The following is a 15,275-nucleotide window of genomic DNA, read 5'->3' as shown; positions in this document are numbered from 1 at the left end:
GTATATGTGTAAGGGTCATATTATTATATTCTAATAACTTCAATCTGTGTCTTCACTACTCAGCTGCCAGGACCTACAGGAGGCGCCACAAAATTAAGGCGGGGAAGCCCAGAGCCATGACGCTCCACCCGCTTTCGGGCTAGCTCTGAGCATGCGCTGCCCGTTCCACGATGGCTTTTTTTTTTTTTTTTTTTTTTTTTTTAAGCTTGTGGCCAGCTGCGTCTAAATTTAAAGGGCCCGCTGCCTTCCAGAAGTTAGTCCGAAGGGAAACGGTGGTTGTATGCGTGGACTGCGTTTTGTCATGGGACCTGAGAGGCTGGAAATACTGCTTTTCATCCTGGCAGCGTACAGTGCTTGGGCTGGGACGACGAAAAAGGAGGAAGATGACACAGAACGTTTGCCCAGCAAATGCGAAGGTATAGAAAAGTAGCTGTTCTTATTTGCATCTGTCTATTCCACCTCCTGCCTCTCTAACTCTAGGCTGGATCAAAGAGTCACTCGACCGTCTCGAAAGAGGTTCTTTTGGAGTTTGGTAACTTTTGAATGGGACTACGGGAGGGAATCAGGGTTAGGTTGACACTACATTTCCCAGGAGGCATCCAGAAGGAGCCAGGTTTTTCTTGCAGGCTCTAGCCCCAGTGGATTGTGGGAATTGTAGTTCAACAACCAGTAAAGTTGCTCCAACCGAGCATCTTCCTTAGTTCGTTTCCCGCCTTGTTAACCAGACCTAAATCTGGACCGTCTGCATGGGTGGGGTGAAAGGTTCAGACCTTCTAGACATCCTGTGCCTCGCCCTGGCAAAGACGCTCTCAAATTACAGGCCTGATGACCCCCTTCAGGGGTTTAAAGATGAGTAAGTCAGTACCTGAAGCTCATAAACAAGTTAGAGGAGACATCACACCACTTAGAAGTTGCCCATGGGTGTGAGGCTTTGTAGTTGGGGTGTACTGTAGGGATTTTACAGCAAGCAGCATGGTCTCTGACTGTATTAGTAGTCAGGAGCCAGGTCACTGAATACTACAGAGTTCCCTGGTTTGTTGTCTCTCTCCCTGACATTAACTTTTTCTTTAGATTCTTCTCTTCACCTTACACCCAACTGCATTTTATTATCATTGTTCCTCATTACTTGATTCTAATTTTGTAGCACAAATAATAAAAACCTACACACAGATATTGGGGTTCAAGCTGAAGATCAGAAAAGCAATGCAGACAGCCAGTAGCTCTTACCTCTACCAAGGCTGAAAGCAGAGATCCTGCCTTCCTTGGGACTGGAAGTGGAATATCACATGAGACCCTTTGTTTCTACCTTATGTATATAATTCTGGGATTAAAGGTGTACACTGTTGGCTGGGTGGTGGTGGTGAGTGACTTTAATCCCAGCGCTTGGAAGGCAGAGGTAGGCGGATCTCTGTGAGTTCCAGGCCAGCCTGGTCTATAGATGGAGTTCCAGGACAGACTCCAAAGCTACAGAGAAACCCTGTCTTGATTTTTTTTTTGTTGTTGTTGTTTTTGTTTTTTTGAGACAGGGTTTCTCTGTGGCTTTGGAGGCTGTCCTGGAACTAGCTCTTGTAGACCAGGATGGTCTCAAACTCACAGAGATCCGCCTGCCTCTGCCTCCCAAGTGCTGGAATTAAAGATGTGTGCCACCACCACCCAGCTTTCTTTGATTTCTTTAAAATTTGTGTATGTGTGTGGGTTAACGTGCCATAGTGTAGAATGTGGAGGTCGGTTCTCTCCTCTTACCATGTGGATCCACCAGGTTTAACAGTGGGTTCCTTTACCCGTTGAGCCATTTTACTCGTCCTGGAAACAGATTTCTTGATTGCATTCCTCTGTATCATTGTTTATGTATCCATCCGACAATGTTTTGTGGACACATGATGGGTTTTATGCTGTCTCTACTCTAGTGTACATATAAGAGTAGCTCAATAAGGAGTGTCAGAGTGACATCCAAGTACTGACACAGTGCTCACTATATGCTAGACATGACTCTAGGGGGTTTACACATGCTGATGAACTCTAATCTTCATCACAACTCTATAAGGGACAGTCTTATCCACGTTTTAGAGGTGAAGAAGTTGGGAGACAGCAAGTATCACACAGCTGCTGAGACAGAGTCAGTGCCCTCCTCCAGTCATGTGCTTCTATGCGTGCTCTGCTGCTGAGTTGGATCATGGGCACAGTGACGCTGGTGTGATCACTTGTCTCCTTTGTCCCCAGTGTGTAAGCTGCTGAGCTTGGAGCTACAGGAAGAGCTAAGTCGCACAGGTCGATCTCGAGAAGTGCTGGACCTAGGGCAGGTACTAGACACAGGCGAGAGGAAGAGACGCGTGCCTTACAGTCTTTCGTGAGTCTGCTTATCACCTTCCGACCAACCCCAGAGGAGCTGCCGGCTCCCTCAGATGTCAAGGGGTCTTATTTCCCTTCTTCCCACAGTGAGACAAGGTTGGAAGAGGCTTTGGAGAATTTATGTGAGCGGATCCTGGATTACAGTGTCCATGCTGAGCACAAGGGCTCATTGAGATATGCCAAGGTAAGGCGTTTACTCAGAGGGGCCCTGCTGGTTTTCCTTTTTTACCCTCCAAACCTGTGCATGTGCCCTGGTATGTTCATGTATGTGCACGTCTGCATGTAGAGAAGTAAGAGAACAACTCTGGGTGTTTTTCCCCAGGAGCCATCCACCTTGTTTTGTTTTTCCATAATTATGTCATGTGAGCATGTGTCATGACACACTCCTGAGGTCAGAGGACAGCTTGTGGGAGTTGGTTCTCTCCACCATGTGGACCCTGAGGATTGAACTCAGGTCATTAGGCTTGGTGGCGATCACCTTTGCTCACTCAGACACCTTGCCATACCCACCTATTTTTCAAGACAGGATTTCTCTGTGTAGCTCTGGCTGTTCTGGAACTCATTTTGTTGACCAGGCTGGCCTTGAACTCACAGAGATCCACCTGCCTCTGCTTTACGAATCTTAGGATTAAAGGCACACACTACCACACCCTGCTCCTACCTTGGTTTTTGAGACAGGTTCTCACTGGCTTACTGATTTTTCAAGCATGCTAGGCTGGCTAGCCAGGGAATCCCAAGAATCTGCCTGTCTGTTGTTCCCCAGGGCTGCAGTTGTAAGCTCATGCCACCATGCCTTTTTTTTTTTTCCCCTATGGATTTGTTGGGCCCGAAAGGGGGACCAACTTCAGGAGACACACCCTGCAGGGTCACTCACAGGATGCAAGTTGCAAGAACAACCCCGAGTTTCTAAAGCAAACAGTTTTTATGTCTTTTTGGTCACTAGTCAGGAGTGTGACAACATATTGATTGGCTATAACATAAATGAGTCATTTACTGATTGATTGGGAACTGAACTTAAATTTTCCCCACGAGGGGTTTGGAATGTTATTTTGGTTTTTGCACCTGCAAGGCTATGGGACAGCTAGTGGTTTTTCCAGGAACAGAGTGGCTTGTACTTATTTTCAAAACTTGGGTGCTCTGGAGAATTTTTAGAAACCATACAGTTGTTATTCCTTGGAAACTAGTAATAATAACAATTTCCAGAGACTGGTCATCCTGACCGACCATTTCATGTGTTCTTTTTCCCAGAGCTGTATGTGTGGCCAGAGTGATTTTCAAATACATGCTGGTGGGTATCAGGCTGGGTTTGAGTTGGGGTCTTTCAGATTCTGGGGATTGAACTAAGGTCCTTGAGTATCTTACCCACTGAGCTCTTTCTCCCCAGCCCAGGACCATGTTTCTCAGAAACAGACCTATATCATCTAAGATCCTTAGGGAATATTTGCCAGGCTGTCCCCCTGTTAATAGCCAGACTCCCTCCTAGAACACACCACAGAGTCTCCAGCAGTTGATAAAACTGATGTGGTGAAAGGGAAAAGAAGAGGTGAGTGGTGGGTTGGACTAACACCAAATTTTCATCCCTCAGGGTCAGAGTCAGACCATGGCAACACTGAAAGGCCTAGTGCAGAAGGGAGTGAAAGTGGATCTGGGGATCCCTTTGGAGCTGTGGGACGAGCCCAGTGTGGAGGTCACACTCCTCAAGAAGCAGGTAGGATGGGATGCCACTCTGTCCAGGGAGGCGACAAGAGCTAAATCCTAGAAGTCCGTCTAGGGGATGTCTACCTCTGAGCAGGGAGCATGCCATTTATTAAGGCAGGCCCGAAAGCGAATCAAGAAATAATACTGCGAGGCCAATAATGTTTACCACTGCTACTGGGAACCTCCTAGGTCCTGTGTTCTGGGCCTCATACTGCTGCCTTGTTTTACTCTCATGTCACGGGTGTGATTACCAGTTCCCACTTTACCGGCTAGACTTTGAGACATACTGAGTTTTTCAGACAGGATTACATGGAGTCCAGGCTGGTCTGTAACTCACTGTGTAGTTGAGAATGAGCTTGAATATTCGACCCTTCTGCCTCTGCCTCCCAACTTGGATTACAGGCATTTGCCACCTAGCAGAGTAGATATACTAGGTACTAATAGTAATAAATACTAGTAAATATTGAATGAAGAGAATCACACATCTAGTAATCCAGGTATAACCTGGCCGTCTGCCTCTCAAAAGGCAGTCAACAGAGAAGGAAGATAGGGAGTGAAGAGCAGATCCCTATCTGAACGGATCCTCTTCCTGCTCCTCTTCACCAGTGTGAGACAATGCTGGAGGAATTTGAAGATGTTGTGGGAGACTGGTACTTCCACCACCAGGAGCAGTCCCTACAGCACTTTCTCTGTGAAGGCCATGTACTTCCAGCCTCTGAAACTGGTAAGTGAAAAGGTTGGGCCTCCCCTTCCCAGCTTCCCCTAGCCCTGGGCATTAATACTGGAATTGTTTTCTCCTGTGCTACCCAGCTTGTCTACAGGAAACCTGGACTGGGAAGGAGAAGAGCAGTGATGGGCATGAGGAAGCAGAAGAGGAGGAGGAAGAGGAGATAACCAAGACTTCAGGCAATCGAAAGCATGACCCAGAGGATCTTTGAACCCCCAGGAGGGGTCATGGGAGTTTTCTAGATTCTCTCTCTTTCCCATCCCAAGGCTTGTAACTGTCCTTTTCGTATGATCTCAGGCATGATCCTGGGGACCCAGAATGGCAACATGAGTGGAGGAAAAGGTGGAGAGAAGCAGGAGCAAATGTTGCCTTCAGGGATGAGCCACATGCAGCTGCTTAATTGACCAAGTGTGTGTGGCGACAGTGATGAAGCTGCTCTCTATTATACTGGTCCTCACCCGCACCGATTGCTCAGTGATGGTATGAGCTGTGGGAAAGTCACTTTGCTTTTTTTTTTTTTTTTTTTAGATTTTATTTATTATGTATACAACATTCTGCTTCCATGTATATCTGCACACCAGAAGAGGGCACCAGATCTCATAATGGATGGTTGTGAGCCACCATGTGGTTGCTGGGAATTGAACTCAGGAACTCTGGAAGAGCAGGCAGTGCTCTTAACCTCTGAGCCATCTCTCCAGCCCCAGTACTTTGCTTTTTAAAGGGTCTATTTCAGACCTTTTCAAGAGGTCACAGGAGGGCTACAGATGTAGCTCAGTTGGTAGAATGTCTGCCTAGCATGGATAGTGATGTGAATTGGACCACATAAAACCTGATGTGGTGGCAAACCCCAATAGTCTCAGCACTTGAGAAATGGAGGCAAGAATATCAGAAGTGCAATCATCCAGCTCCGTGGCAGTTTCAGTTTAAGACCAGCCAAAGCTACACGAGAACCTGTCTCAAAATAAGCCAGAAAGGGGCACTCGCCAACCTACATACATGAATCCGTATGCCATAATCCTAACAAGAACAAGACATCGGAAAACATGCTGCTGATAGGTTAGGTGGGGTAGACACGTGGCCTGTTTCATATTTCACAGGTGCCATATATTCTGTATCGCTATTAAACCTTTTCTATATGAATCGACTAAGCCCCATTTCAAACATACACACATTATCGATGAGGGAGCACCAGCTGCCTTCTGTCAGCAGCTGCTGGTGTTTATAATCTTGCCTCCCAGGTATACTGGCAGTGAAAGACCGGCGAAGAGGTACTTTCGTAGAAGGAGACCCGCACCCAGGAATCAGCGAGACCATGAACTTGGATGCAAAAGCAAGAGGCTTTATTGGTGGCGCGCGTACCCGGGGGCTTAGCTTCTGTTAGGCCAAGCCCCGAGCCCCGGAAGGGGGGTCCTTTTATAGGGGAAAAAGGGCACAGTAGTAGTCAGGTGAAACGACCTTTATCTTCTGCTGCGTCCAGATGGCTGACCTTGGGACGAAGCGATCCGGCGGGGGCTGGGGCCGGCCTTGCGTGGCGGCGGGGAAGTGAGAGCCGGCAGCTGTGGGGATCAAGGGTCGGGGAGTGCAGGGGAGGATGTATTCCCTGCGCACTCCGCCAGCTGCCGACCGGAGGAGGAGGCAACCTTAAAAGAAAAAGCTAAGGGCGGGGGTCTTTCATTCCCCCATTTCTCTTGTAACTGAATGGAATCTTTCATTCAGAGGTCTCTGGATATTTTGGGTCTATTAGAATGTAGGGACTAAATATAAGGATTAAAAATAGAATAACCAGGGGTCCCTATGCCGGCTGCTATGCCCCCCATTGTTACTCCTTCTAATAATAGGGCCATGGTTAAGGATATTGGCTCCCTCTGGTGTCGGGATGATTTCTTTAGTACGCTGTAAACATATTCAGGTTGGTGATAGTTTTTACTTTGAGTCTAATTTTAAAGATGCCCCCCCATCTGGTCCCGACAGGTACTAGCGAAGGCCCCAAGCATCTCCCTTCTGCCATTCTGTTGCTTTCTTACCCTCATCCGTAAAGGAAATAAGGAGAGGCATAGAGGTGGTACCAGTGGAGCCCTTTTGCCATCCTCTGGTTACCTGAATCTTGTCCCATGAGGATGAAGGCTTCCAGTGAGCATCCCCTGTCGTTTCGCATCCCCATGCAAGGGAGTTCCTTTTGACTTAGCATTTTAACCAGGGAAAATGGACGGCGAAATTCTTTTCCAAACTGCTTCCTGCTGACTTTGGGACGAAGTTAGGGACCCCAGAAGGTTGAAATGCTAGTCAAAAGCAAAAAGGAATTTAGGCAATGGGGAATCCATCAGGGGCTTCTGGTTAGCAGACACTGTTGCAGAGATAGGGGGGTGTCCATATCAGCTGGACTGGTTCACATCCACAGCAAGTCCAGGGCTCGCTGTCTACTTAGAACAGCCAGTAGTCAGCAACTGATATTCAGATGTCTGTCAGAAGCAGAAACCTGTTTAAGACATATTTAAACTAGGAACAGAGGTTAAAACTTATTTATTGAAGCCCACAGTGCAGAAAAAGCAGATATCTGGATATCTGTTCAGACAGCAAGAACATATTTATAACTTTGAGTCCTAGCAAAAACTATAGATTTGGGCTATAAGCATGTACATTTTTCTTCTGTCCAGAGAGCCAGGTATGGATTGGACAGAGGTGCCTTTGGCCTAATGAAAAGCCCTTTAAGTGATGACAACCAAAATAAACTTAAAAACCTTGAGCTTGTGCCTGAACAGTAGATAGTCATTATTTTATCAGCTAACATATTGACTAGTCTATAGTGGATCTGACTGTCTGATGCTGTCAAGCTGACAACCAGTAATATTTCAGAGATCTGAGAAGGGTATATTTTATCCGAATCTACTAAAAAGTGACAGAAGCCAGTTAGAAGCAAGTCTATATACAGTTAGCCAAACCCAAGTTTCTCCATTACCGTTGGAGGCAGCTGTCTCAAAGAACAACAATCTTCGCCACGCCTATATTGTGAGAGTTTTTTCCTCTCTGTGGAAGAGGGACATGGAAAAGACTGACCTTGTTTTGTCTAGGCAAAGGGGTACAATCAATTTTCCAGTGTCCAGCAGCTTTGTCCAAAGTCTCGGCCAGGTTCTGGCAGGCGGCAGGTTTCACATCTGAGCATCTCGCTCACTGGTCCAGGTGCGGGAACTGAGGTGCCTCGTAATCTTTTTTTTTTTTTTTTTGGAGACTTTGGGTCACTGTCAGGATCTGGCAGTCTGTCTGACATTATAAACTTTAAAGATAACAATTTAAATGCCATATTCTGAAGATCTCTGAAGCATTAGAGGTCTGTTTGTCTGTTTTAATTACTTGCCTTAAGCACACATTAAGTATACAGGTGGCTAGGTAAGGTCTTATTTCTGTAAATAATTTTTAGTCTGACTGTAACTGGTTTTAACTTAGTAAGATGTTTGAAACAGCACAGCTGAACTTAAAACTGCATAGAGCTACCTTATATTCCTTAAACAGTAGCTTAACTTCTTTCTTAGGCAGGGTTTTTCTGTGACTTTGGAGCCTGTCCTGGAATTCGATCTGCCGGACCAGGCAGGCCTTGAACTCATAAAGATCCATCTGCCTCTTACTCCCGAGTGGTGGGATTAAAGGCGTGTGTCACCAATGTTCTAAACTTAAGGCGTGTGCTACCTACACCCTGAGCTTAAAGGTGTGTGTTACCAACATCCTAAACTTATTTCTAAAATATAAACTGTAATATCTTATAATAGATCAACATCTTTCATAAAACAAAAACTTTACATTGTCGGGCTTTGCTCAAAAATAATTCTAAATTGAAGCTCTTTAAGTACAAACATTAATAAAAATAAACATTAAAAAAACTGGTTTTTTAAAAAAGAAATTTAAATTCCCTTAAGGTCTTTCTGTACTATATAGAAGCATTAACATTTTAAATCTTAACTGAAAAACTTGTTTCTAAGATGGTATCTCTAATTTCCATGCGGTCATCTTTAGTCAAGATGGCGGTCTAAGTATTCTTTTTTAATTTTAGCAAAATGGCGACCAGTCAAGTCATGTGACCATTTTGCCATGTGCTGGCTACCGGGAAGCAGAACAATTTAAAACAAGTATATATAATTTTTTTTAAACAGAATTAGCTTAATATGGCTAAAATTTTAGCTTATATTATCATTTTTAAAATTTATTGTTTGTAGACATGAGAATCCATAGCACAGTTTATATTTTTCTCTGACTTATAATAACCTTTTTTCTGACTTTTAACAACTTTCCTCTGACCTTTTACAACTTGCTTTAACCCTCTATAACTTTCTGTAACAATCTTCTCTGCTATGACTTGCTTTAGCTCTCTATAACCTTTTAGTTCATTTCTCTGACTCTCTTAGACATTTTTAGACAAGTTTTCTTTTTTTCCTTTCCCTCTTTATTATTTAAGTTTCTTATATTTTTTTTTATTTCTCAGTCAACATAAAAATTTTGTCAAAGTCCCTTTTTCATGAAGTATAGCAAAAAGCACATTGATCCCTGTCCAGGTCGCTGGTGGCCTGCCCTGGATCTTCCGGATCATAGGGAGTATACATCCTATATGCTTCTTTTAGTCTCTCTAGAAAAGCGGCGGGCGATTCCTCCGCCCCCTGTATCATCTGCTTTACCTGGGCCAAATTGGTGGGTCGGCGTCCTGCCCCCCCCAGACCCGCTACGAGCAACCGGCGATAGAGACGCAGATGGGTCCTACCTGCTTCAGTGGTAAAATCCCATTCAGGTCTTTCAAGAGGGCAAGCCGCATCAATTTCATTGGGCAGCTGGACGCGCTGTTTCTCCTCCGAGGTTAAGAGGACCTGCCGGGGCCGCCTCCGCCGAGGCGGCGGGGGCCGCTTCTGCCTCTGGCGGGGGCAGCGGCGGTGCCGGATATGGCGGGGGCTCCTCAGTCAATTCTCCCGGGGGGGAGTAAGGGAGTGCGCGGCGGGCGGTTAGAGGGGGAAAGGAAGGGGGGGCCCTTGGGGTGTCTTTTACCTGAAATATAGTTTGGGGGTTAAAGGTATCATCCCGCAGCCAGCCCATGTCAAAGGCTGGCCATTCTGAGGAACAAAGAGTAATCCATTTGCGTTCATGCACATCAACTACAAAACAAGGACCAAACAACACAGAACAGGCTTTCGCAGCGCGGTTTCGACAGAAAGTAAAACTCCAGAAAACAAATAAACCCACTGAGGCTCCAAATGCTAAGGCATCTACCCTAGCCAGAAAACAAATGAGCTCACTGAGGCTCCAAACGCTACCAGGACGTCTCCTGGAGCCGCCAAATACAATTGTACGCAGCTGGGTACTGCAAACGCAGGCGCAGTTCATAAGACGGATTCAGACAGACAGACAAGACGAGACAAGACAAAAAAACAAGACAGCGGATCCGCACAACGCTTACCTCCCAGACGTGGGTCGGTGGTCCCTGGGCGGGTCTCGATCCCGGACGAGCCCCCAAATGAAAGACCCGCGAAGAGGTACTTTCGTAGGAGACCCGCACCCAGGAATCAGCGAGACCACGAACTTGGATGCAAAAGCAAGATGCTTTATTGGTGGCACGCGTACCCGGGGGCTTAGCTTCTGTTAGGCCAAGCCCCGAGCCCCGGAAGGGGGGTCCTTTTATAGGGGAAAAAGGGCACAGTAGTAGTCAGGCGAAACGGCCTTTATCTTCTGCTGCGTCCAGATGGCTGACCTTGGGATGAAGCGATCCGGCGGGGGCCGGCCTTGCGCGGCGGTGGGGAAGTGAGAGCCGGCAGCTGTGGGGATCAAGGGTCTGGGAGTGCAGGGGAGGATGTATTCCCCGCGCACTCCGCCAGCTGCCGACCGGAGGAGGAGGCAACCTTAAAAGAAAAAGCTAAGGGCAGGGGTCTTTCAGCAGGAGTTGGGGAAACAACTGTACCACAGCGTACAACCCCAGCATTGGGGAGGTGGAGGTGAAAAGGATCAAGAGTTTAAGGTCTTCCTCAGCTACGTAACAAGTTCGGGACCAAACTGGGCTACATGAGACCCTGCGTCAGAAAACAGAACAAAACAAAAGTGGAGGTTTGTGCAGCACGTGGTGTAAAGGCTTCAGCCAGTTTGTACTGGAGCCTGTAAACAGCAAAATTCCTCCCGTTTTCCCGGCTCTTTTTTTTTTTTTCCTCCTCAGTAAAAGATAATAGTTTAGTTCCGAAGTTGTCTATGGCTAGAGCTAAAATGAAGAGGGGAAGGATGACCTTCAAATGTCGATGCGTCCAAATCTACGCGTGTGTGAAGGGTTGGATGGGCGATACCACTTTAAGAGCTGGGGAGGACGCGGGTTGAGGCGGGAGGAACCTCGGGGGCGGGGCTGGCGGCGGGAGGAGCCATGGGTTGAGGTGGGAGGAGCTGCGGGGGCGGGGCTAGCGGCGGGAGGAGACGCGGGGCTGGCGGCGGGAGAGCCTTGGGTTGAGGCGAGAGGAGACGCGGGGCTGGCGGCGGGAGAACCGTGGGTTGAGGCGGGAGGAGCCTCGGGGCGAGGCTGGTGGAGGAAGGAGCCGCGGGCAGACGGGGCGTGCGTCCTCCCGCCATGGGCGGTCCCGTGCGGACCGAGCCGCTGCACGCTGATCTCCCTCTGCTGGCCTCCAGCGACTCCTACTCGGTGGCGGTTCTGCTGCGCGGCTACGCGGAGCCGGAGGGGGCGTGCGCCGCTGTGCGGGCTGACGGCACGGTGACCCTCGTCCTGCCCCGGGCCTGGGCCTCGGGTCCCAGCCGCGGCCGAGTGGCGGCCCCGTCGGCCGGCGACGGCGGCGCGGAGACCGCCCTGGAGGAGGCGGTGCGGGGCCCCATCCTCGTGGACACCGGCGGCCCCTGGGCTCGGGAGGCGCTGCTGGGAGCCCTGGCCAGGCAGGGCGTGGCCCCTGGAGATGTGACCCTGGTGGTGGGGACCCACGGGCACTCGGATCACATCGGGAACCTCGGGCTGTTTCCCCGGGCGGCTCTGCTGGTGTCGCATGACTTCTGCCTGCCCGGCGGCCTCTATCTGCCTCTCGGGCTGTGTGAGGCGCAGCCCTTAGTGCTGAGCTCCGGACTGCAGGTGTGGGCTACGCCGGGCCACGGGGGACAGCGGGACGTGAGCGTCGTGGTGGAGGGCACCGGACTGGGCACCGTGGTGGTGGCTGGCGACGTGTTCGAGCGCCTTGGGGACGAGGACTCCTGGCAGGCCCTGAGCGAAGACCCAGGAGCTCAGCAGCGGAGCCGGGAGAGGATTCTGCGTGTGGCTGATGTGGTGGTGCCTGGTCACGGAGACCCCTTCCGGGTGGTCAGGGAAGGAGTGAGGAGTGAGGAGGATTTGGTATGTGAAGACAAGGAGGCCGCTTAACTGGACTCGCACCGGGAACTCACCTTCAGCGAGGAACTGGAGTCCAGGAGACCCTGAGGACAGTGAGCAAGCCAGGAGGCAACTTCCAAACAAGATGGAATGACTGACGTCAGCCACCTCTGTCACTGTCTGTAACCTAAGTAGACAACCAACGAGGGACTGGCTCAGCCCTGCATCCTCTGTGAGCCTCAGTAAAATGTAGAAAGGTTTTTTTTTCCCCAGAAAAAAAAATGTTTTTAATTAAAATATTTGTTTGGGATGTGTGTGTGTTCCCGTGAAGGACTGAAGGCAATTTGGAGGAGTCGGTTTTCTCTACCCTGTGGGTCCCCAGGATTAAGTTCAGGTTGTCAGGCTTGGTGGCAGGCACCTTTACAGTATGAGACATCTTGATGAATATTCTTAAGATCTTAAAAAAAAAAAAAAGGACTGGAAGACATACATACTGACCTGATGCAAATGCAAAATACTGATAGCAATCGTTGGGATTGTAACCAGAGGCTGCAAGAGAAGGACATTGTGGCCAATGACTTGTTTCTCCCAGGATGCACGCTTGTGAGAAGGTGTCAGACACAGATATGACATGACCCCTTAGTCACCTGACTACTTTTTTTTTTTTTTTTTTTAAGACAGGCTCATGTATTCCAGTCTGGCTTCGAAGCTGAGGCTGGCCTCGAACTCCTGATTCTCCAGCCTCCACCTCCCAAATACTGGGATTACGGAGTTACAGGTTTGTGCATTCCCACCTGACTTTAGTTCATCCACTTATTCATTGAATTCACCCAGTGGATAACTATTTAACACCTATAATGTCTCAAGCATAGGTCAAGTGATACTCCTACAGTGAGCAAATGGCAGATTCCCTGCCTCAACAGAAGTCACATTCCATTCAGGAGACTGATGAGTAACCATAATAGTAGTAGCAACTAAATAATTGTAGGTTGTGGTTTGCAATATACATGCAGGATAAGGATAGGACAGAGAGCAGGGCTGGGAGAGGCTGCTTGATGTTGAGAGGTCAGGAAAAGCCTCTGAACGATGTTGCTTCTTTATTTTTAAATTCATTATTTTGCATGGTATGTATGCACAAAGCCAAGCTATGGTTTATACTTGGATGTCAGGACAAGTTGCAAGAATTGTATCTCTCCTTCAACCATGTAGGTTCTGAGGGTCAAACTCAGGTCACCAGGCTTGGTAGCAAGCACCTTTACCATCTGAGTCATGTCTGTGGCCCCTGGTTTTTGTTCTGTTTTAGATTAGGGTCTTTTGTAACCCAGGCTGGCCTCGAACTTGCCATGTAGCTGAGTATGACCTGAAGGCAAGAGTGCCTCTACCTTCACAGTGCAGATGAGTACTGCCAAGCATAGCTTGTTTCTTTTGTTTTTGAGAACACCTTGCTGGGTAGCCCAGGCTCACCTAGAATTCAAGATGTAACCCTAGCTGCCCTCAAAATTCTCAGTCCTTTTGTCTCATCCTCCTGGTTGCTTTGGTTACAGGGGAGAGCCACCACATCCAGTTTGTGGGAAGGTGCTTTGAAAGTTCAGGATAAAGAAGACCCCCTCAGCAGACAAAATAAGGCCTAGGATATAGGGTGGCTAGCTGGTTCAGCAACTCTGTTCCAGGAAAAGGCTAGCCATAAAAAGTTAGATTAGAATCTTACAATCTTAAGGAATAAGGAGGGAGTTTTCCCTTGTGTTTTCCCTTGGGACCCTTCACTGGTATTCTTGGTATTTTGGGTTGGGGTTTCTTTCCTCACTGGTATTCGTGGTATTTTGGGTTGTGGTTTCTTTCTTTAAAAACCCCTATTCCCAGCCATTCGGGGTGGAAACTCCTCTTCCCCTGCGTGGGATATGAGTCTCAGCCCCAGCGCGCTGGCTCCTGTCAATAAACCTCGTGCGATTGCAGCAAGGACAGTCTCTCGTGAGTACTTGGGGGTCGAGTCATCCTGAGACTTGAGTGAGGATCTTCCCTTTCGGGGGTTAGGCCTTACAGCTTGACCAAAGAACTGAGTGAGGAGAAAGCTGCCTCTGTGAGGATCCAAGAGAAGGATGTCTGTGGCAGCAGAACAGTAGATGTAATTCTCAGCCATGACAACTTGACCCATCTGAGCAGCAAGAAGACCCAGGGGGCCTTGGGAAGTAACTCAATACAGCACAAAGTACCTGATTCAGTCTCCAGCATGGCATGAAACCGAGTGTAGTGACACACACCTGTAACCCCAGTACTTGGGAAGTCGAGGCAAGAGGACCAGAAATTTAAGGTCATCCTCAAGCTGCATGGTGAGTTTGAGGCCAGCCTGGACTAGGTCTCAGATAAGTAAAACACAAATAACCACTTGATCTGAGTGGAGAAGGCCTTAGTGTGGAGCAAGAACAGGATAGGGTAGATTAGTAGGGAATGTTAGAACAGTGTTTCTCAACCTGTGGGTCTCGGCCTCTGGAGGTAGGGGTTGAATGACTCTTTCACGGGGATTGCCTAAGACCATCAGTGAACACATTTAAATTACATTCATAACACAAGCAAAATCACGGTTAGGAAGTAGCAACAAAACTAATTTTATGGAACAACATTTCCTCACATGAATTTTCCTCACAACATGTATTCAAGGGTCGAAACACTAGGAAGTTGAGAGCCACTGTCCTAGTGTTAGTGAGAGAAGTTAGTGACATCTGCCCTTACCCCAGAAGTTTTATCCTGGCTGTGACTCTCTTCACTATTGTGCCCCATACCACCCCAGACCTTTGCCTACCCTTTTAGGAACACTCAGGTGGGATAGATGGAGAGGAGGAAGCCCATCTTATTTTGAACAATGAGCTTCCCTAGGTGGAGGTCATTTCCTAGGTGTCCACAAAGGTCACAGAGAGCTGGAGTGTGAGCCAGTCTTAGCTGTGTGGCTCTCTCCCAGCCATCACATAAGGATGGACAGAGGGAAAGTGACAAATTGGTCCCCTAGCCAGGCTCTCTGGCTACCTGGCTACTGAGTGAAGGGAAGTCATTGATAGTCAGAGAAAGTACTGGAGCCAAGTGGCCTTCCAGTGCAGCACTATGTCCCACACCTCACGGCCTACAACAGGGAACCCGGCCTGGTAAGTGACCTGTAGATCTGCTGGCTTCAGTGTTGTTGGGAGGATGAGA

The 15,275-nt window shown here is 48.3% G+C and overlaps 2 protein-coding genes across 3 annotated transcripts; both read left to right on the top strand.

Annotated features, from left to right (window-relative positions):
- Window positions 1-203: 203 nt before the first annotated feature.
- On the top strand, window positions 204-5,918 carry Cnpy4 (canopy FGF signaling regulator 4). 2 transcript variants are annotated; one of them, XM_027415246.2, is made up of 6 exons: window positions 204-416; window positions 2,221-2,347; window positions 2,437-2,533; window positions 3,935-4,057; window positions 4,654-4,771; window positions 4,858-5,918. In XM_027415246.2, exons 1-6 carry the CDS (start codon window positions 281-283, stop codon window positions 4,983-4,985), a joined length of 729 nt encoding a protein of 242 aa, XP_027271047.1. In that variant the 5' UTR covers window positions 204-280; the 3' UTR covers window positions 4,986-5,918. The 2 variants fall into 2 exon arrangements, with proteins under 2 accessions (XP_027271047.1, XP_027271048.1); XM_027415247.2 differs by lacking the exon at window positions 204-416 and adding an exon at window positions 706-853.
- Window positions 5,919-11,189: 5,271 nt separating this feature from the next.
- Mblac1 (metallo-beta-lactamase domain containing 1) lies at window positions 11,190-14,048 on the top strand. Its single transcript, XM_027415248.2, has one exon. The coding sequence runs from the start codon at window positions 11,352-11,354 to the stop codon at window positions 12,141-12,143; it is 792 nt and encodes a 263-aa protein (XP_027271049.1). The 5' UTR covers window positions 11,190-11,351; the 3' UTR covers window positions 12,144-14,048.
- Window positions 14,049-15,275: the final 1,227 nt, after the last annotated feature.

Source organism: Cricetulus griseus, chromosome 4 (assembly GCF_003668045.3).
Source record: "Cricetulus griseus strain 17A/GY chromosome 4, alternate assembly CriGri-PICRH-1.0, whole genome shotgun sequence".
Lineage (NCBI taxonomy): Eukaryota > Metazoa > Chordata > Mammalia > Rodentia > Cricetidae > Cricetulus > Cricetulus griseus.
This window is presented reverse-complemented; position numbering and strand designations above follow the sequence as displayed.

Bases quoted from the DNA above. Each gene is read 5' to 3' on its own strand.
- Cnpy4 (XM_027415246.2), top strand. From the start codon at position 281: ATGCGTGGACTGCGTTTTGTCATGGGACCTGAGAGGCTGGAAATACTG. The intron at 417-2,220 runs GTATAGAAAAGT...CTTTGTCCCCAG, and splicing joins TTTGCCCAGCAAATGCGAAG to TGTGTAAGCTGCTGAGCTTG. The intron at 4,772-4,857 runs GTAAGTGAAAAG...TGTGCTACCCAG, and splicing joins ACTTCCAGCCTCTGAAACTG to CTTGTCTACAGGAAACCTGG.
- Mblac1 (XM_027415248.2), top strand. From the start codon at position 11,352: ATGGGCGGTCCCGTGCGGACCGAGCCGCTGCACGCTGATCTCCCTCTG.